Here is a 22,280-nt window from a genome sequence, read left to right as displayed (position 1 = left end):
TTGTGGCCGATTGGGAGGTTGCAGTGGACAAAAGTAGGAAATATTCAGGACAGAGGGAGAAAAGGATAAAGTGGTGGAGATTGAAAGAGGAAGGTTTGAGGAAGGAGTTCAGGGAAAAGGTGCTAAAAGGAATAAAGTTACCGGAAGACATGCAAGAGTGGTGGAAAACAAATAGTTGTTTTTTAAAGAAAGTTGGTGAAGAGTTGTTGGGGAAAACATCAGGCAAGGGGACGCCGGAAGAAAAGGAGGCTTGGTGGTGGAATGAGGAAGTGCAATCAGTGATAAATCAAAAGAAGGAGATGAAGAAAAGATGGGATGTAACAGGTAACCAGGAAGATAAAGAAGCATATACAATAGCAAATAAGGAGGCAAAAAGTGCTGTGGCAATAGCAAAGGCGAGGGCAGTGGACGAGGCCTATGGGGAACTGGAAAGGAAAGAGAGAGATAGGCAACTGATGAGAATAGCCAAAGCGAGAGATAAGGCATCGAAGGACTTCTCATCAATAAAACAAATAAAAGATGAGAGGGGAGTGGTTATACAGGACCCGGAGAAGGTTAAGGAAAGGTGGAAAGACTATTTTAAGAAGCTATTAAATGAGGAATGTGGGACCTACAGGGGAATAAAGTTAATGTCTCATTCGATGAAGATCTGGGAAAGAATTGTGGAAGGAAGGTTAAGGCAGGAGACGGAAATAGGAGAGGAACAGTTTGGTTTCATGCCAGGAAGAGGAGCAACAGATGCAAAGATACAGGGAGATGCAAGTAGAGTTGCACATGGTGTTTCTAGACCTGTAAAAAGCATATGATAGAGTGCCCAGACAAGAGGTATGGAGATGTATAAGGGAGAAGGGTACATCGGAAAAGTACGTAAAGCTTGTGAAGGATATGTACGAGGGAGCGGTGACTCAGGTTAAGAGCAGTATAGGTATGGCTCAGGGGTTCTCTGTAGAAGTTGGACTGCACCAGGGATCAGCTCTCAGCCCATATCTGTTTTATCTGGTAATGGATGTGTTAGTGAGAGAAGTGAAGAGTAGAGCACCGTGGAGTATGCTGTTCACGGATGATATTGTACTGTGCGAATCATCCCAAGGAAAGGCAGAGAAGAAATTGGAGGAATGCAGGAAAGCGTTGGATGATAGAGGCATGAGGATAAGTAGAACAAAGACAGAATATATGATATTGAATGGAGAAGTTGAGAGGTCTATAAAACTGCAGGAGGAAAAGCTACCATCTGTTTCGAAATTTAAGTATCTGGGATCGAACTTTGAGAGGGATGGAAGATTTAATGAAGAAATACAGCACAGAATGCAAATGTGGATGGCTGAACTGGAGAAAGATGAGTGGGGTGATGTGTGATAAGAAAGTTAATTGAAGAATGAAGGGAAGAGTGTATAAAACTGTGGTTAGACTCGCATTGATGTACGTTGCTGAGACATGGGCAATTACAAGGGCCCAGGAGAAGAAGATGGAAGTGGCGGAGATGAGGATGCTCAGATGGATGTGTGGTGTGACAAGGAAGGACAGGTTAAGAAATGACTACATTAGAGGTACGGTTAAGGTGGGCCTCTGAGTAAAAAAATACAGGAATCTAGGTTGAGGTAGCTTGGTCATGTGGAACGAAGAAGTGAGGAGCACGTAGGGAAGACGTGTGAAAACCTGGAGGTGATAGGGAAGAGGAAGAGGGGGAGACCTAAACTGAGATGGAAGGACAAGGTGGCAGAGGACTTGAAAGAGAGAGAATGCAGGAGAGAGGAAACCCTGGTTAGAAAGGAATGGAGAAAGAGAATTAAGGAAGGGAATGCTGACCCCACATGAATGTGGGAAGAAGGCAAGGACAAAGAAGAAGAAGAAAAAGAAGAAGAAGAAGAAGAAGAAGAAGAAGAAGCAGAAGAAGAAGAAGAAGAAGAAGAACTGAAAGTTTCAGCCCTAATCATGAACCAAAAATTAATACAGAACAGTTATTCTGGAGAGGGACACGTAAAGTCCAACCAAACCATCACAAGGTTAAAAATAAAAGGTTTTTAAAACTTTACATAGGTGAAATGATTTTTAGTTCAAGCATTTCAATGAATGATAACTTGTGCAAAAATATTCTGTTAATCAAACTATAAACTGTAATATGGCAAGAGCCAAAGAAAATAAAACTTATTGTATATCCTGATCAAATCACAAAAGTAAAATGCAAGTACTTTGACCATGGTATGAGCAGTCTGAGAAGAGTTTATCTATTTCAGTAAAAAATCATATGAGAGAGAGCCATTTACTGCTTCCTTGAGATCATCATCATGAAATAATCACTGACAGCATATACCCTGTAGTTTTAAGGGGGAGCACGAAGGAGTGTATTAAACCATCAAGGTTAATTATGAGGGCATCTTTGGACTTGGGAGATTCCTTTCAATTGGAGAAGTGATAAAGTATCACCAATACATAAAAGTGGTTCTAAGAGCCAAGTTGGCAACTACCGACCGTTTAGTCTGACTTCGGTGGTAGCAAAATTTCTGCACATCTATTCTATAACTGTCTTTCCTCAATTTAAATTTATGCTCCCTCAGGTTTGTAATCTGAGCAAGAGGAAGAATCCCAAATCACCTCACAGGTGCCTAGTCTACAGATGCTGCAATTTGCACAACTTAAGCCTTTCTTGGTAAGAGCACCCCTTTGTTCCATGTCACCAACCTTGTAGCCCACTGTTCTAATTCTAGCAAGTCCACATCCTTCCTAAAATGAGGTCTCCAGACCTGTACGAAGTACTCAAGGAGGACTGACCATTGCTTATAGAAGAGGATAATCACCTACTTCTAACTGCTGGCAAAATTCCTATATATCACTGACAAGATCCTATGACCTGCTTTGGCAGCCTGTCTGCACTGCTCAGGAAACTTGATATCTGACTGCACAATTACCCCCAGGTCTTTTTCATTCTCCACTACCCTGAGTATAGCATCACATAGTTGGTACATTTCAATGGGGTTACTGCTATCCATGCAGTACTTTGCATTTGCCAATGTTAAACTTCAGTTGCCATTTCTCAGCTCATCTGCTCAACTTTCCATTATTGTCATTAACATCCCTGCCAACCTTTGTATTATATGCAAACTTCGACATTAAGCCTGATATACCTTCATCAATATCATTGATAAATATACAAAATAACAATGGGCACAACACCGAATAATGGGGGACTCTACTAATAACATTAGTCCACGAAGAGTAGTGTCCATTGATTACAACTCTGTCTTCTCCCACTCAACCATCCTTTTATCCATTGTACTAACTTGCCTTTAATGCCATACTGGTCCAATCTGTATAGTAATCTTCCACATGCAACAGTATCAAAAGCTTTCCTGAAATCCAAGTGTATGATAAAATTATTTTTTGCATCCAGTTCCTTTGTGACCACATCATAGTATCTAATCAAATTGGTCAGACAAGACTTCCCCTTAACAAACCCATGCTATGTCTGAATTATTACTATAGTCTTCTCTAGATGAACCTGCAATGCTTCTTTAACCGGTGACTCCATTATTTTCCCCGAAACAGAAATTAAACTAAAAGGTCTGTAATTACCTGAGTCACCCTGTGATGCCCCTTTATGAATTGGGGATACATTTACACATCTCCAGTCAGTCCAAGGATGCTCTCATAATTATGGCTAAGGGTTTGCTTACTTCCTTTGCTGCATCATTTAATATAACTGGATAGATCCCATCTACCCCAGGTAATTTTCTTATGTTCAATTTCAACAATTTCTCCTCCACTTTGCTTTCAGTTATTAAAAAATGATTTAGCTCTGTTAGAGTTTAATGAGCTTCTATCCTCCATTTCCCTACAGAATTTCTCATGTGTGAAGGTAGATGCAAAATATGCATTCAGTTTGTCAGCTATCTGAGCAGGATCATCAACAGTCAATCCATCGATATCAAGTGGGCTAATCTGATTCATCCCCTTTTTACACAGATTTAGATACATATGGCATTTTGAAGGACATGCAATGACTTTGTTAACTGAAGATCATGTTTAACTAACTTATTAGGTTATTTTGACACATTTACTTATCAGCTGGATTTAGGGAACAATTTCAACATAGTTTATTTGTATTTTAGCAAAGCATTTGACTTGATCCCTCATGAGAGTTATGTATAAACTTGAACAGGCTGGGATTAATGGTAAGACTCTTAGATGGATTGCTTGGTGGCTGCAGGGCAGAAGGCAGAGAAATGCGATTAATGGATATTCTTCAGATTGGTGTAGCGTCAGGAGTGGAGTCCCTCAAAGATTAGTTCTTGTACCACTGTTTTCCCATTTTTATAAATGACATCGACCAAGGGATAGAAGGTGTGATATTAAAATTTGCAGAGTTGTTAATGATCAGTGCCAAGCAGCACTCCTTCAAGATGACTTGAACAGAGAAGTGGCAGGTATGTTTTAATGCTTCAAATGTAAGGTCTTACACTTGGAGAATAGCAACCCACAAATATATTATACACTTGTGGGGTTGAATAATTAAAAACAGTGGAGGAGGAAACAGATGTGTGAGTTACAATATGGGCAGATATAATGTTTCCTAAACAGTGTAAACAGGCAGCCAGGAAAGCCCGTGGTGTCCTATCAATGATTTATCGAACGTTATCCTGTAGAGATAAGGAGGTCATAATCCCACTGTATGAGGCAATTGTAAGACCACATTTGGAATACCATGTTCAAGTATGGAGCTCTCATCTAAAAAAAAATATTGAGCTTCTTGAGATCGACAGAAGGACGACCGTATAAGGAAAGACTCATTATGTGTGCTATAGAGCTTGGCAACCAGGCACCTAAGAGGTGACCTGATTAAGATTTATAAGGCTCTGAGAGGGATTACTAAAATGAATGAAAGTGGAATTCTTACTGTTATAAAGAATTCCAAAACTAGGGGGCATAAATTCAAATTACAGGGGTTGAGGTTTAGATTAGATTGTAGGAAGTGTTCTTTTAGCCAGAGAGTTGATTGTTGGAATAAGTTGCCCTTGCAGGTAGTTGAGGGCAAGAATTTGAATAAATTCAAAGACCAACTGGATAGTTACCTGTATGAGGAGGGAAGCACCTAATTTGTATTTTCTTATCTACTTTTTTTTTTCTTTTTCTTCTGCCAGTGCAGCAAAAGCCTGCGGTTTCCTTGCACTATACAGCAAATATTATTACTACTATTACTGGAAACCAGATCATGGACTATTTGGGGTGAAGATTATGGATTCCAGGAGCTTTACCCCTGGAATCCATAATCTCTCTGAGCATCAACTAATTTATGGGAACTATGTACAAGAGTAATGTCTCAAAGAAGCAGGACACCTAGTGTCAAATTTCCTTCTTCTCTCTGTTCCTTTATACCCCACTTAAATTTTTGAGAACATAAGCAAAAACATCTCCAGTGATTTTTTTTTTTTTTTTATTCTTAAAAAAAAATTTTTTTTTTTTTTTAATTTATGGCATATAGTCTATCAAAAGAATTATTATTATTATTATTATTAATAATAATAGTGGCAAAAAAAAAATCCGAATCATATCACCCGTCCCTTCCCTCTAATAGTCTGTCTAATTCTTCCTTGAATTTATTCAAACTACTCACCAATAGAACACCAGGTGGAAGTTTGTTCCAAAAATCAACTACCCATTGGCTGAAGGCAAATATCTGCACCTCTCCTGCAACTATCCTTCCTCAATTTGAATTTATGTCCCCTTGTGTGTAGTCTGAACAAGAATGAAGGATTCCATCAGCACTGAGCTTACTCAATCCATTAAAAGCTTAAATGCCACAATCAAATCTCCATGCAGGTGACTAGTATCCAGATACTGCAATTTGCCAAAAACTGGTGCTCTAACCAAAAGCTGAAACCTTTTTGGTAAGAGAACTCATTTGTTTCTCTCGCTAATCTTGTTACTCTTTTCTAGACAGATCCACTAACAGATTCTAACAGATCCACTTCCTTCCTAAAATGAGGCTTCCAGATCTGCATGGAGCGCACAATATGTGACCTAACTTGCTTTATACAATGGGATAATCTTCTACTTATAACTGCTGGCAAAATTCCTATATATCACTAACAAGACCCCATGACCTGCTTTGGCAGCCTGTCTGCACTGTCAGAAAACTTGATATCTGACTGCACAATTACCCCCAGGTCTTTTTCATTCTCCACTAGCCTTATTTAGTGTTACCACACAATTGATAAATTACTCTGCGGTTACTGCTACATGTGTGCAGTTGGTTGGTTGGTTGGTTGGTTGGTTTAGTGTTTAATGGTGCATTGGAAACGAAGACCCATGTGCAGTACCTTGCATTTGTCAATGTTAAACTTTAACTGCCATTTCCCAGCCCATCAATTCTCCTAGATCTCGTTGCGGTAGCTCACCCTAATGACTGTCGTTAACAATTCGACCAACTTTTGTATCATCTGCAAACTGAGACATTAAGCCAAATATGCCTTTATCAATATAACTAATAAATATTGGTACACTTAAAATTTGAGAAATCAATGCCTTTCATTAGACTTAGAATTTTTTTTTTTAAATCTATGTTTTAAAATAAGATTCTCTTCTACTTGTGCTAAGATTTGTTTTCTACCTGTGTTATAAAATATGGCTTTCTTATGGCTATTTTTCTTCATTCTTCTGAGGATATTATGTGGTTTTTGTAATTTTGGCATATCACGGATACAGTAGCAATATTTTATTAGCCATTCCCAAGTTGCGTAAAACTCAACTTACGTAAGAAGTCCTGGAATGTATCTCTTATGTATGTAGGGGACTTACTGTATTTTTGGATTAACAGGGAAATCAATTATTCGGGAATATTTTTTTAACATCTATCCCAGAAAATCAAGAGTCTACTGTATTATAATATAATACAGTAGACTGACTGAGTCTGTATCTTTCTAAGCCTTAATAAGGTTTAACAAATGTACATTTCTAAATACGTTAAATTTTACTAGGGCTTTTAGTACTCTATTTCTAAAATTAAAGTTATATCCGAATTAGATTAATTAGTTTAACTTAAACAGTTGTATACTAATTAATCTCTTCACCTCAGTCTTATAACAACCTATTAAATTCTATAAATCTACTATTATAGTTGTGTTTATTTCTGTGATTGCCACATTGTCTTTGGGGTCCATTCAGTCTATTTATAATTATATTCACACAGCAGATGATATTTGAAATGCACCTGGACATGGTCATTTTGCTTTTGTTTAACATGAATTTTAGCTGGAACCAACTGTTAAGAACATATGGATACAGGGTTTTATAGATTAGCATGAGTATTTCTTATAAGATTTTTCTGTCTATCATATTGATAACAGCTAAAATCTTTATGCTCAAAACTTTAAAGCCGTTTTATAACTTCTTTTAAGAGACCAACTTGTTCGGTTTGTTACCATGTTCACAAGAAGTACAAGTTATTCGCGAATGATACCCTCCCGTTTTATATAAAATTAAAGACACCTGACATGAGATTATTTATATAGACCAATGTATGAATATTACTATTCATGCATGCGTGCAAGCATCCACGAGTCCAAAATATTATAAGGTCTGCGTATATTAATAGAGTCAACATTTAATCTCCTTTATAATGTTTCAGCAATTAATAATTTAAAATATTCACTCTGTTTATTAAGAACTTTTGATTCATTAAAACAACACATGTTCATCAGTGACTGCATGAAATGCAAGCTCAGAGGCACCCGTCCTGCCTGCCCTAACTGATGCCACATGCTGCTGTATCCTTACCGAAAGTAAATTTTGGGTCGAGCCAATATAACTAGAATTTCACCCACCACAAGAAATATTGTAAACAATATTGTGAGCTTCCATGGTATGAACTACATATGCCCTACATTTCAAGACAGCATGGAGCTTACTCTCATGGGTTGTGCAACAATCTTAAATTCAGTGTTCTTAAATATGTTAATAAATTGTCTATACCAATGCTGTATATACGGAACTTGAATAAAATGTTTATGATCCGCCCTGTCATTTGTTGTCCCTGTCTCCAATTTATATTTCGCCTGTTGACTAATCTGCATAATGGTGCCAAATGAATAACTCCTATTTAAAAATCTTTTTGTCAGTTCCGTAAGCTCATCCAATAAGGATTCTTGTATAGAGGTGTATCTATAGGCATTATGAAACTGATTAAAAATAATGCTCCTTTTATATGTGAAAGGATGGTAGCTCAAACAGTGCAAAAATTTCCCAGTATTCTTTGGCTTCCTATAAATTTTAAAAAATGTTTTCATTAACGTAATGTAATGTTTTCATTTCGTTAAAGTAAAATTTAGAAAATTTATGGATTTATGCTGCAGGATTTCCATTTCTAGAGTGAACTTAAGTCAAGTATGAATGTTATTAAATGTATCCAGGATCTTCTGTACTATATGTTTATTAGTAATTATTAAGATATCATCAAGATATCTACCATAGAACGTCATATTTGGGAGACATGGCGTTAAGTATACAATGTTATTCAGATAAATTTCAGCAACCAATCCACTCAAGCTAAGCCACATTGGTAACCCGAATATCTGCTTTTATATTTTATCTTGGAAATTTATATAATTGGTTTGTACAAGAAATTTAATCAAATCAAATATTTCATTCCTGGGTAAATTTGACATGTTTAAACAAACTGTCTGATTGTGGATAAGGTCCCATATTGCATCAAGGGCATATTCTACATGTACATTGGTGTACAAGGAAACAACATCTAAAGAGAATAATTCATCATCTCCATTTAGCGTTTTTTCTTTTAATTGGTTAAATAAAATTTCCGAATTCTTTAGACTAAACTTTAATATTAAAAAGCAAAGGTTTAATAATGTTGTAAAGGTATGCCGCAAGTGTTTTTGTAAGAAACGATAGGTCTAATAGGATACCCTATGTTATGAAGTTTAACCTGTCTGAAAAGAGTTGGTACCGCATTAGTCCTAGCTTTAAGGGATTTTAAAATGGTCATCGAAATGCAGTCTTTTTTTCTGTACTCAGTTAACTTGCTATTAAATTGTTTAATTAAGTTATCAAACACGGCTTTCTCTACAACTAGGTAGGTAGAACTATCGGATATAATATTACTAAGTTTGTCTATATAATCAATTTTATTTAAGACCACAACTGTATCACCCTTGTCTGCTTTCTGTACAATAATATCATTGTTCCGTCGTAATTTTTGGAGACCAATGCTCTTTTCTTTTGATAACCTAGGTATATACAGATCCCAATTCTGATTGATAATTCCATTGATCTGCTGTATAAAGGAAGGCTAAAAATAGGGAAAGGTTTAGTAATATTATATCCGATAGTTCTACCTACCAAGTTGTAGAGAAAGCAGTGTTTGATAACTTAATTAAACAATTTAATAGCAAGTTAACTGAGTACAGAAAAAAAGACTATATTTCGATGGCCATTTTAAAATCCCTTAGAGCTAGGACTAATGCTGTACTAATTCTTTTTGGACAGGTTAAACTTCATAAGATAGGATATCCTATTAGACCTATCGTTTCTTACAGAAACACAGCTTTTGCATCGCTTGCGGCATACCTTTACAACATTATTAAACCTTTGCGTTTAACATTAAAGTTTAGTCTAAAGAATTCGGAGATGTTATTTAACCAATTAAAAGAAAAAAACGCTAAATGGAGATGATGAATTATTCTCTTTAGATGTTGTTTCCTCGTACACCAATGTACATGTAGAACATGCCCTTGACGCAATATGGGACCTTATCCATGATCTTACAATTTGTTTAAACATGTCAAATTTACCCAGGAATGAAATATTTTATTTGGTTAAATTTCTTGTACAAACCAATTATATTAATTTCCAAGATAAAATATACAAGCAGATATCTGGGTTACCAATGGGGCTTAGCTTCAGTGGATTGGTTGCTGAAATTTATCTGAATAAAATCAAACAGTACACTTAACGCCACGTCTCCCAAATATAACGTTCTACGGTAGATATCTTGATGATATCTTAATAATTACTAATAAACATACAGAGGGTCCTGGATGTATTTAATAACATTCATACTCTAGAAATGGAAATCCCGCAGCACAAATCCATAAATTTTCAAAATTTTACTTTAGCCAATTTGATCATTTTTTGACTGAATTGTGATTTCACAACTTATCACTCTTTCTGAGAGAGTGAAAGGAACAAATCCAGTTAGTGAAAAGAGGAATTTTTAAGTCTCTTTAATGATGGCTGTAGTTACCTAATCAATCTCAGGCAGAAGGATAATCTCAAGAGTTATTTCTGGTTTTTTAGTCTGCACAATGTAAAAATCATCCTATAAGCCCACTATACAAAATAAATTTCAGATATAAGTTTCTAACTGATGCACTATGCAGTAAATGCACCACTTTTTACAGAAGTAGAAGCTTACATATAATATTTATTTTCATTATGATTCCCTTAACCTGTTTCTCTAAAATGAATTCGAAATAACTTATAATATTTCACTTAATCAGTCAATATATTAAGTAATGGGAGCTGTAATGAATGGTGACAAGTGTTAGTATGAAAAGTAAGCTAAACCAATAATCTTAATTACTACTCTATATTTTAAATGAATTAACTTCCAACCTGTCTTTGAAAATTTAATAGTCGTAAAGCTCTCAATTCAATCATGGCTTTGTTACGCAAATCCTCTGGCAAGTTAGCAGGTAAATTAGTTAGTTCTTCAATGCGATGAGCAATACGTGATGTCAACCTGTAAGAATAAAATTATAATTAATTTATCAAATTGAATGCTGTTCATTTATTCTAAGACAAATGAACACCAGCAATAAAAAAATGTGTATTCTAAAAGAAAATCAGTAATGTTAGTTTTAGTACAGTCAGTTCTGCTAAAACACATTTTTGCAATGCAAATTTGTTCCAACGCAACTGATATATTAGGAGACAATGTGAGTATAACGCAACGTTTGCGTTGACTCACGCTGCGCGATTTCGTCTGCGAGTAACACCAGGTGAATGCAAAACCTGGCACCAAGCACGAACGACCTACGTTATGTTCATGATACATATAAGTTTACGAAGCTTAAAAAATGTCAAACGTCTAATGTCTAAGAGATATATTTCCTGTTTACTGTAGTTGTATTGGTTGGAGACACTTGTCATTTGCTGTATTCATATGATAACATGTGATTTGTAGGCCGACTCATATTTTCAGGAGCTCACATTTTTCTGTTCAAACAGAAGTTTCGTGAGGCATGATAGCGTGAGCAGAGGAGCACATTTCTGGAGATCACTACCATAAAACAATAAAAACAATTTGCAGTTCCCAGTTTATTGGGCTTTTCAGTTAGTACAATCTAATTATAAATGGATAGTAAACTCGATCTTATTGCATTTGCAATAATACTGATAGCTGGAATTCTGTGGGTTTTTACGTTATTATGATGAAGGGAACAGGCATCGTGTGTATCAGACACTCAGTCTAAAACACTGATGGATCCAATATCTTTCTATTTCAGAAAATTTAGAAATCCGGCTGGTGTGCCTCCCTAAAATCCACTCATGCACACCTCGATGGCAAGCCCTGGTACATCACTTAGGTGGCAACAAACATGTAGAGTGGTTCTCTTCAAGCTACCTGGTCAGCATGAAGAGGAAAAGACGAAACCCTCCAACACACGACAGCACAATGAAACAAATGGCCCTCAGTCCCCAGCGGCTTTCACTCCCCCCCTCACAGCAGCGAGGGGATCAGAGTAGAAGCAGAGGGTGGTAAGAATCTCTGGGTATGACCAGGTTGCCATGCACGGAAACTGAACTTGGCCTGTTACAACATAAGATCACTCATCGGTGAAGAAAGGATATTAGAGCTGGAAAAGGAATTAGAAAATGTGAATTGGAATATCATCAGTTTGGCTGAAACTAGAAGAAGAAATGAATCACTTATAAGTTTATCAAGTGAAAATCTGCTGTACACCAATAGAAACAGTGAAAGGAGCAAAGGTGGAGTTGACTTTCTGGTCCATAAAGATATAAAAAACAACATTTTGGAATTCAAAAGTACATCACCAAGGGTGTCGAAACTACTACTCAGGATTTCTAAGAGGTACAAGCTAAAGGTTATAATGATTTATGCGCCAATATCGAGCCATGACGATGAAGAGGTTGAAGAAATGTACACTGAAATCGAGTCTTCTAGAAGAGCAGAAAACCACTACACTATCATTATGGGGGACTTCAATGCTAAGGTTGGAAAGAGACAAAACAGTGTAGAAAGGGGAACTATAAGAAATTTTGGAATTGGTGAAAGAAATGAAAGAGGTAAAAGATTTGTGGAATTTGCAGAAACTCGGGGATTGTCAGTAATGAACACTTTTTTCAAGAAAAGGGTGAACAGAAAGTGGACATGGAAGAGCCCAAATGGATTAACAACTAATGAAATTGGCTTCATCCTCACTAACAGAAGATATATATCGTAAATGATGTTACCGTCCTGAACAAGGTAAAAGTTGGAAGTGATCGCAGAATGGTAAGATGCACAAGTGATATAGATGTAAGAAAAGAAAGGAAAAAACTGACTCGAGTAAATAATACAGAAGTCTTTGAGATAACAGAAGAGGAGAAAAAGCAGTATATACTGGAACTTAAGAACAAGTCTGAGTTTCTGTAGACTGCTCAGGACCAAGATATTGACGAGGAATATTACAACTTTCTGAAAGTGATAAAGCCCAAGAAACCTATAGGGAAAAAGAAATCCAAAGAAGAAAAAATTAGTCAAGAAACACTTGTCATGATGAACCGAAGACGACAAATGAAGAGGAAGAAAAACACTGAGAGGGAGAAAATTGACTATACTCAGTTATGCAAAGACATTAGAAAGAGACTCAGAGAAGACATAAGAAGATTTAACACAAGAAAAGTAGAACAAGCATTAAGGGAAAACAAAGGACTTAAATCAGCAGCCATGAGCAGCAATACAGAAAGACAAGTGATACGGAAACTGAAGAATAGCGAGGGTGAACTTATAAATAGCAGAGAAGGCATAATTCAAATAGCAGAAAACTACTATAGAGAATTATACAAGGAGCGATGGAATGATGCCAGCAGTGGAGAAGATGGATCGCAAATCGGTAACACATATGACATACCCAATATCCTTCTTGATGAGGTAGAACATGCGTTGAATAAAATGAAGAATCAGAAAGCCCGGGGTAAGTTGAAGTTACTGTAGAGTTGTTAAAATTAGGAGGAAGAGACATGGCACAAAAACTGGCAAGACTCTTCACAAAATGCATTAGAAAAGGCGTGATGCCCAAGGAGTGGAATAATGCAATCTTAGTTTTGCTGCATTATTCCACTTAGCCAGTTATCCCATATCTACAAGGGTCACAAGGGTCATTACTAACAGATTAGAAAAAATACTTGATGAGAATCAGCCGAAAGAGCAAGTTGGCTTTAGGACAGTATTCTCAACTATGGATCACCTTCACGTATTATCACAGCTAATGGAGAAAGCAAATGAATATAAAACACCATTATGCCTGGCATTTGTGGATTATGAAAAGGCATCTGACGCCATACAGCATAAGGCAATGTTTCAGGCATTGGAAAGACAAGGCATAGATATCCATGTATTATGATTTTGAAGAAAATATATGAGAAAGCTACTTCCTTTATTAGACTAGACAAAGACAGTAGTAAATTTAAAATTGAGAAAGCAGTTCGACAAGGTAACACAATATCTCCAAAGTTGTTTACTGCTGCCCTTGAGCAAGCTTTCAGAAGATTAGACTGGTCACAGAAAGGAGTCAATGTGAATGGAAAGTACCTAAACCATTTACGATTTACAGATGATATTGTGGTCATAAGCCATGATCCCAAAAAATTAGAGGAAAATCTTAATCAGTTATGCAGAGTTAGTAAGGATTTTGGACTAAAGATGAATATGGCTAAAACAAAAGTAATGATGAACAAGTATGCCATAGAAAGGGATACAATGATTGAAGGAGCAGTAATTGAAAAGGTGGAGTCATATACTTATCTGGGACAAGTCACCACTGTAATAATGATAAATGGCTGGAAGTCAAGAGAAGAATAAATTTTGGATGGATAGCGTTCAGGAAATATAGTCACATACTGAAGAGCAATATCCCAGTTTGTCTGAAACATAAAATAATGAATCAATGTATACTCCCCACCATGACTTATGGAAGTGAAACTTGGGCACTCACCAAAAGAATGGCAGAGAAGCTGAGAACTAACAGCGAAGGATGGAATGAATTATATTGGGAATCAGACTGTTAGATAAGAAGAGAAACACATGGATTAGGCAGCAAACTCAAGTAAAGGACATTCTTATCAAAACTAAAGAACTAAAATGGTCTTGGGCAGGACACATAGCTCGAAGACACAATGACAGATGGACTAAGAAAATAACAGAATGGTACCCAAGAGGAGCTAGAAGAAAACCTGGAAGACAACGACTGAGATGGACAGATGAAATTCATGAGTCTGTGGGTAGTAAATGGATGGCCATTGCACAAAACAGAAGGAACTGGAAAGTTATTGGAGAAGCCTTCATCCTGTAGTGGATTGATAATGGCTGATGATGATGTGTTTCCCCTTCCATGAAATCTTCAATCATAATAAACATAAATAAATTTTCCGAATCTTCTCTTCATTCATTTTTTTTAAGCTTCGTAAACTGGTTACCCCGTATCTCACTTGTGTAATCTGTGTGTGTGTGCTGTGTTCGTCATTATTGATTGCTTATCTTTTTTAATGTTTTAAATTTTACAATAAAAAGATAATAATAATAAAAAGTCAGTGAACAGAAATATCAATCAAACAAACTTCTTATCTTGTCTAGGTAAAGTGCTATATTTACTGAAGTATTTATTTATTTATTTATTAGAAATTTAAGAAGTTTAAACCTATGTTAGCAATTTTATTGGATTTCTAATTTCTTTTAGTGTTTTACTTTTAGTTATCAGACAACATTTTTTTTGAGTAATCTGCCCCTATTCCTATCTTTCCCATAAGCCCTGTTGCTTTTAATGTGTGGAATATCATAATGCAGAGATTTTTAGTAAAACATGTACCTCATTATAGCAGAACTGACTGTATTGGCAAAATGATACAAAGAAGTTGAATTGAATTATAAGTTTTCAGAATGCAAAAAAAAAAAAAAAAAAAAACCAACCTTAAAATCTAGAAACATTTTAAATAGTGACTGTGAAAACCACCATATGCAGACATAATGTATAAATTTAGTAACTTACTATGCTATATTATAACTCCATAAGCAAATAAAAAATGCTTATTAGGCTGAGTTCCCATTACATACAATTTTAGGTGAACTTCTGAGCACAAACCTTTGGTGACATCATATAAACAATCAGATCACTTATTATGGATATAACTGATGATAACATAGTTCATCAGAAATTGCATGCAATGTGAGCTCAGCCTTATATACAAAAATAGTCATTAAACATTGCATTTTCTTATCCCCCCCACCCAAAAAGTTACACATGGGGAGTATATCAATATAGTGAATCTTCTCTTGTTCTAGAAATGTCAGCTTCAGAGTGGTTCAGTAAGTGGAATTTTTCCCTTCGACATCAATCATTCCCTCTCTTCATTTACTTAAGCAATGTTCTGTTTTTTAAAACCTCTACCATCACATGATTATTTCTATTTTCATAACCCAGTTCTGTGCATTTGGTATCAAGCCATTCTCTCACACCTGCTTCATCCAAATTTTTCACAAGTTAAAGATAATTTCCTATAGTAAACCATTATCACAAGTGTTTGCATTAATTCATTCTGTTCTGAATCTGATGCATAATGTTAGAAAATATTCACCCATAGCTGCTGAAATGCAATTGACAGAATTTTTGTCCATGCTTCTGTAACAGAAAAAAATAGTACCTTTTACAGCCCATATCTTTAAAAGATGCATTTTTTTTAAGTGCTTTAAATTTACAATCAGCCCCTTAGTCCATATGTTGGATTAAAGCAGTGAGATTTGGATGCAGATAATAAACAAACATTTGACCCTCATTTTTTCAAAGTGCTGATTTATTTGAATGAGGAGGTTTATTGCCAATCATGAGAACAGCTTTTACTGGGAGACACACTGGTTTCTAATGTTTGACTTAGAGAGCAAGAAATGAAGTGATTAAAAAACCACTCTTTAAAGATAATTTAGTTCACTGAGGCTTTAGATTGGTTACCATTATTATTAGGCATATGGTGCAAGGAAGACAGACGCTTATGCTGCACCAGCTCAGGACCCTGGGTGTGCCAAGCCCATACTAATCAGATGTGAGCCCCTGGGGTTATAACAGTTATATGGTAAGAACTTTACTTCTGTTCCCTTGAATGATCTTGGCTGCTCATATTTCCCAACCACAAGTACATTTAACTTATGTGTACCAGTGAGCATGTCACAGTTATGTGCTCCTTACTGCTTTTATGTCCACTTACTATTCTTTCAGTGTGGGCAGCAAGGATTTTTGATGGGTGCACTTTCCAAAACATACTAGATTCATCAGCACTGTATATTCAGAAGGCTGCTTTGCTCCCTTCTGTTTTGCTTCACACGAACCTCAATTATACATTTTTATATTTTAATTTATTTTTTTTTTGTGTGGGGAAACCCACACCCCATTCTTCAGCATTTTTGATTTGTTTTCCATTAATACAAAGAGATTTTTAGCTGCTTTCAATTGTCCATGCGAAAAACATGGTGATGTTAAGTCAACACCAACCTTAGATAATACTGTAAACCCCCACTATTCGCGGTCACTGATTTAATATAAAATGAAACCTAAAAAAATGTGAATTTTAAAGCGCCGTGAACATTTTCCGCCATAAAAAAACATGGGCGTGGCTAAAGTTATCAATCTTGGTCCAAACAGCGCTCAGTGGGTGGGGGAGAGGGGTGGCAAAATTGAGAGCGTGGATGTTTCTCGCTAATCCTTGTTCAATATGTGTTATGCGCTTGTCATGGAAGGTTTCATTGTTTGCTTTTAATTTATATGCTTATAAATTGAATAAATTTATAAATTTATTAATTTATAAAGTGATATGCTTACAAAAGTGATAAATCTACCGTTTTGCAGTGTAAAACAGACTTTTTCGAGTGTGTTAACGGAAGAAATTGCCTTTATTGTGGACAAGTTCTTTCTACCCGTACAAAAATATGGCTACGAATAACAAGGGAAATGTGAAAAGATCAAAGAAGGTGATGACATTAGCGAATAAAATCGAGTTAATAGATAAAATTTCTAATGGTGAGAGTGTCTCTTCAGTGGCAAAACATTATAAAATCAATGAGTCAAGGGTACGATCAACCAAGAAATCGGAAGGAAAAAATCCGCCGTACTGTCCGTGAAAACGCGCTAGTTGCTATAAAAATTTGCTCTGTAACTCGTGATGTTAAATTAGAGAAAGCTTTAAATTTGTGGATAGAAGACCGAACTCAAAATAAAATTCCGTTAAGTTCGCTCATCCACAAATGCGCTTGTGGATGAGCGAGTTAAGTTCGCTCATCCATGAAAAGGCAAAACTCCTTTATCAACACTTTAGCGAAACTGGTGATAGCACTGGCGGAATAAGTTTTTTAGCTACAGCAAAGGCGATGGATTGAAAGATTTGTTTGAAATTTCTAATAAATATTATTTTTAATATTAAATTGTTTCTTATTTTCATTTCGATGCCTTATGTTTGCATTTCACTATGTACTGTCTATGTACATAGTCATATTATGAAGGTAGTATAATACATACATAGACAAAATTTTAGACTAGTTTTTCTTATATATTTCATACTTTGGAACGGAACCCCTTTATTACTATGGGAGCTAAAACTCAGTATTCGCGGCATTTCTCAGAAACGTAACTCCCGCTATTCGCGGGTTTACTGTACTTGACTTTTGTTTATTGTCATACTAAAAGCCAATTTCACAGGAAACTGTGTTCGTTGAAAAATGAAATTATATTCCCCTTCGTTTGAATACATATAAATCAGTGGAGTATATGCCTTCAATCCAGCTCTGTCACTTGTGTTCACAAACCAAACATTTCCTTTCTTGTGAAGCCTTTAACTTATTATTTTCATATTTTTAAATAATCACTTTGTTTTCTTCGATATCAGGATTTTTAACTGCTGCTTCATACTCAATATCTTTTCTTTTCTTCTCAGCCTTTCTAGTCCAATCTTCAGCTGATCTTTCTCTTTTCTATTACTGCCATTATTAATAACATTTCTAATAGCTGAAGAAACTTTTGGAAAAATTGAATCTTTGCATTCAGACATGTAGAATTCTAAAAATTAAAATCACAATAAATATTCCTTTATATATAGAAAAATTTAAAGATTGTAAAAAATTAAGAGTTTATAAAAGCGTCTTTGAAACAATCACTTTGTTGTAGTATGACGCAATAACAGTTAGCCCTGCCTCACGGAAAGCAAAAAGTGTGAACGTGCAAAAAGCAAAATATTTTTTTATATACAGATTGAAAGCTGAAATAAAGAAAGAAAATTCCTATTGAAATAACATGGCAGTTGACTGATCAGCACACAGCTCTTCGCCAGGTAATTCAGTTGTTAGATGCCATTACATTTTTAAAATTTTTCATCTTCCTTGGGAGGCATTAGCAGAGGCATATGATGGAAGAAAGCAAGCTTATACAGCATATGCCAAAAAGACAAAAAATATATATCCATTTGCTCTAAACGTTTGTCCAGTTATTCATTGAATTTATTTAAGCTATAAACTTCCACAACAACAGATGGAAGTTTAAGCCAGCAATCAACAACCCACTGGCTAAAAGACAAATTTCCACACATCTATTCTATAACTGTCTTTTCTCAATTTGAATTTATACCCCCTCAGGTTTGTAATCTGACCAAGATTACAATGGGAATCCAAGAGAAAGGATTCCCATCAGCACTGAGCCTGCTCAACCCATTCAATCAGATCAACTCACAAGTGTCTAGTCTCCAGATGCTGAAATTTACAGAATTTAAGCCTTTCTTGGTTAGAGGACCCCTGTTACCTTCACCCTTCTCTGTACTCATTCTAGCAACTTAACAACCTTCCTAAATTGAGGCCTCCAGACTGCTCAGAAAACTTCATACTGACAGCACAATTACCCCAGGTCTTTTTCATTCTCTACCACCCTGAGTGTAGTACCACACAATTGGTACATTTCTCTAGGGTTACTTCTACCCATATGCAGTACTTTGCATTTGTCAACATTAAACTTCAGTTGCCACTTCTCAGCCCATCTGCACAGCTTTTCTAGATCCTCTTTCAGTCATTACCGTCATTAACAACCCTGCCAACCTTTTGTATCAACTGCAAACTTGGACATTTTGCAGTTGATACAATATGCCTTCGTCAATATCATTGATAAATATACAAAACAATGGGCCCAAAACTGAACCCTGGGGGGACTCCAATAATAACATTAGTCCATGAAGAGAAGTGTCCATTGATTACTACTCTCGGTCTTCTCCCACTCAACCACGTTTTTATCCATTGCAGCAAATTGCCCTTAATGCCATACTGCTCCAATTTGTATAGTCTTCCATGTGCAACAGTATCAAAAGCTCTCCTGGAATCCAAGTATATGATATCAAAATTATTTTTTGCATCCAGTTCCTTTGTGGCCACATCATAGTATTCAATACAATTGGTCAGACTTCCCCTTATCAAACCCATGCTGTGTCTGAATTATTGCTGCAGTCTTGTCTAGATAACCTTGCAATGCTGCTTTAACCATGAAAATATTCACTCATTTTTAACTGCTCCTTAAACTGATGGAATTTCATGTACCAAAATTTGGTTACAGCAAAGGTTAGGATTTTTTTTTTTTTTTTTTTAATTATTATTCCCCAGTGGTGGGAAGAAAACTTAGTTAACTTCAATCTTCTCTATTTCTGACAAAAAGGGTCTGCCACTCCAACATTTATCTTGAACAATGCTCAGATTTCTAGAGAAAATTACAATATCTTTACTGGAGATAACTGATTTCTAATTTTTCTTGAGATAAGAATATTAGCATTACTTTTGACAAAATGAAGCAAGGTTTCCAAGGCTCCTAGGAAGTTTACTCCAGCAATTATTCAAAGCAAATTTCCATACATACACCTAATCTTCAACCAAGATTTCAATTTAAATTTATGTCCCTGCATACATGCATGTATGTGTGTGTCTAATAAAGAGTTAAGATGCTATCAGCACATTCAGTTTATACATTTAGTTCAACACTTTTAAAAATTTAAACCCTTCAATTAGATCTCCAGACAGATGTCTAGTTTTCAGATGCTATAATTGAGAGAGCTGAAGCCTTTCTTGGTAACATATCTTCTGCTTCCAAAAATCTGGTTGCTCTTCACTATATTCTTTCCAACAAATTCACATCCTTCATAAATTGAGGTTTCCAAGCCTATGCAGTACTCAAGATATAACCTTGCTATTGCTTTATGCAATGTAATAATACATAAAGTTGGCTCAAAGAACACTGAGTTACTACACACTGGTTAGTCTGACTTTTGTAGTAGGGCAAATCACGGAGGATACGATTTTCATGGAGCATATTAGCATTAGTAGAAGCATATGATGCAAGAAAGCAAGCTTATGCAGCATCAGCCGAAAAAAGAAAAAAAAACTCCCATTTCACCCCTCCATTCATCAACAGTGGTCCATGATAAACTAGTTGTATTTAAAAATATATGCATGCACAAGGTGATTTAATCAGATTATAGAAAGTGTACTGACATTCTTTATTACTCATCACATTGCACACCCATAATTGTGGTGTGACCTGTCCTCCAAAAGTGGAAGAGATGCCACAGCAACAGTGCAGGTAAACTTTTTGAAAATGTGTACTTCTGTCCTGGACTTATATACTTAGCAAGTACAGGTCACTGTTGAAAAAAAGCCGTGAATTAGGGTTGAACTTGAAAGTGTCTGCAATTCTGCCCAGACACGATAGGAGGGAGTATATGATGAGAGCCTTGTCGATCAATTCGGCCCTGGAGGGATTGTGCAAGGCTCAAGGGGTAGAATTTTTTTCAGCCTGGACTGTACTTGTTAACAGGAGAGATTGCTTCTACAGGGATGGGATACACTTAAATAGAAAGGGTGCAAGACTTTTTGCTGATGCTGTCGAGGCAGTGTTAGGTGGGTCGGAAAACTGCTAGTTGGGGGGGATACAAGGACTAATAGATTAACAGTAGCCACTGGCAGAGGTGGAAGTGATTCTTGCACTGCTTCTATTCAAATGAGCAGAAGTCTGAAAAACAAGATGCAGGATATTTCAGAGACTGCTGGTAGTCATTGCGTTACAAGTAAACACATGGGTTGTGTTAGGGTAGCTAAGAATAGAAACAGGCGCATGTATACCTGCGTGTACACCAATGCTAGGAGTTTGGTAAATAAATTTGATGAATTTGAGGTATTGCTCAAAACATCAAAGGCAGATATTGTTGGGATATCAGAGACGTGGTGTCACACAGATATAAGTAATGCGGAACTGGAATTTGGGGAATACAATGTATATAGAAAGGATAGACAGGACAGGAGGGGAGGAGGGGTTATGCTATTAATTAAGAAACACATAAAGTCAAAGGAAGTGAAGCCAGTTGACATCGATGGACAGGGCAGTGTCGAGTCAGTTTGGTGTGACATAAGCATAGGGAAATCAAAATTGAGAGTAGGAGTGTGCTATAGGCCTAATGACTCTGATGAGTATAATAATATATTGTACAGGGAAATAGAGTGGGCCAGTAAATCAGAGAGTCTTATAATGGGGGATTTTAATTTCCCAGATATTGACTGGAATTTGTGGGTTGGTCACTCGCACACTAGCAAGGCTTTTGTGGATTTATTGGATGATTGTTTTCTACATCAGCATGTTCGTGAGGCAACAAGAGGGAGCAATACTCTTGATCTGATTATCAGTAGTGATTCTTCATGTATTAAGAACCTGCAGATAAATGAACCACTAGGTGGCAGTGATCACAGTGTGTTGAAGTGGGATTTACTCAAGGAGGTAACTACCATCAGAGGTAAAGGGAAGGGTTTTTGTTTTCGTAAAGGCGACTATGATGGTCTGAGACAGTATTTAAATTCTATACAGTGGGACCAACTGATGATGTTACCAACAGCAAACTCAAAATGGGAAGCATTCAAGAAACTAATCTTGGTGGCTACCAGGCTTTACATACCAACTAAGAAATATTGTTCAAGGTTTAGGCCTAAATGG

At 36.2% G+C, this 22,280-nt stretch overlaps 1 protein-coding gene across 7 annotated transcripts in view; it reads right to left on the bottom strand.

Moving 5' to 3' along the window:
• Positions 1 to 22,280, bottom strand: part of brm (ATP-dependent helicase brm) — a 714,323-nt gene that overhangs the window by 479,491 nt on the left and 212,552 nt on the right. For all 7 annotated transcript variants that reach the window (XM_090374387.1, XM_090374383.1, XM_090374382.1 and 4 more), the window contains one exon: positions 10,624 to 10,750. In XM_090374387.1, coding sequence (XP_090230513.1) covers positions 10,624 to 10,750 — 127 coding nt within the window. The remainder of the gene's footprint in view (positions 1 to 10,623; positions 10,751 to 22,280) is intronic.

This window comes from Mastigoproctus giganteus, chromosome 5 (assembly GCF_048544385.1).
Source record: "Mastigoproctus giganteus isolate SK-2022 chromosome 5, ASM4854438v1, whole genome shotgun sequence".
NCBI lineage: Eukaryota > Metazoa > Arthropoda > Arachnida > Uropygi > Thelyphonidae > Mastigoproctus > Mastigoproctus giganteus.
The sequence above is the reverse complement of the archived record's forward strand: the minus strand, read 5'-3'. Positions and strand labels throughout refer to the sequence as shown.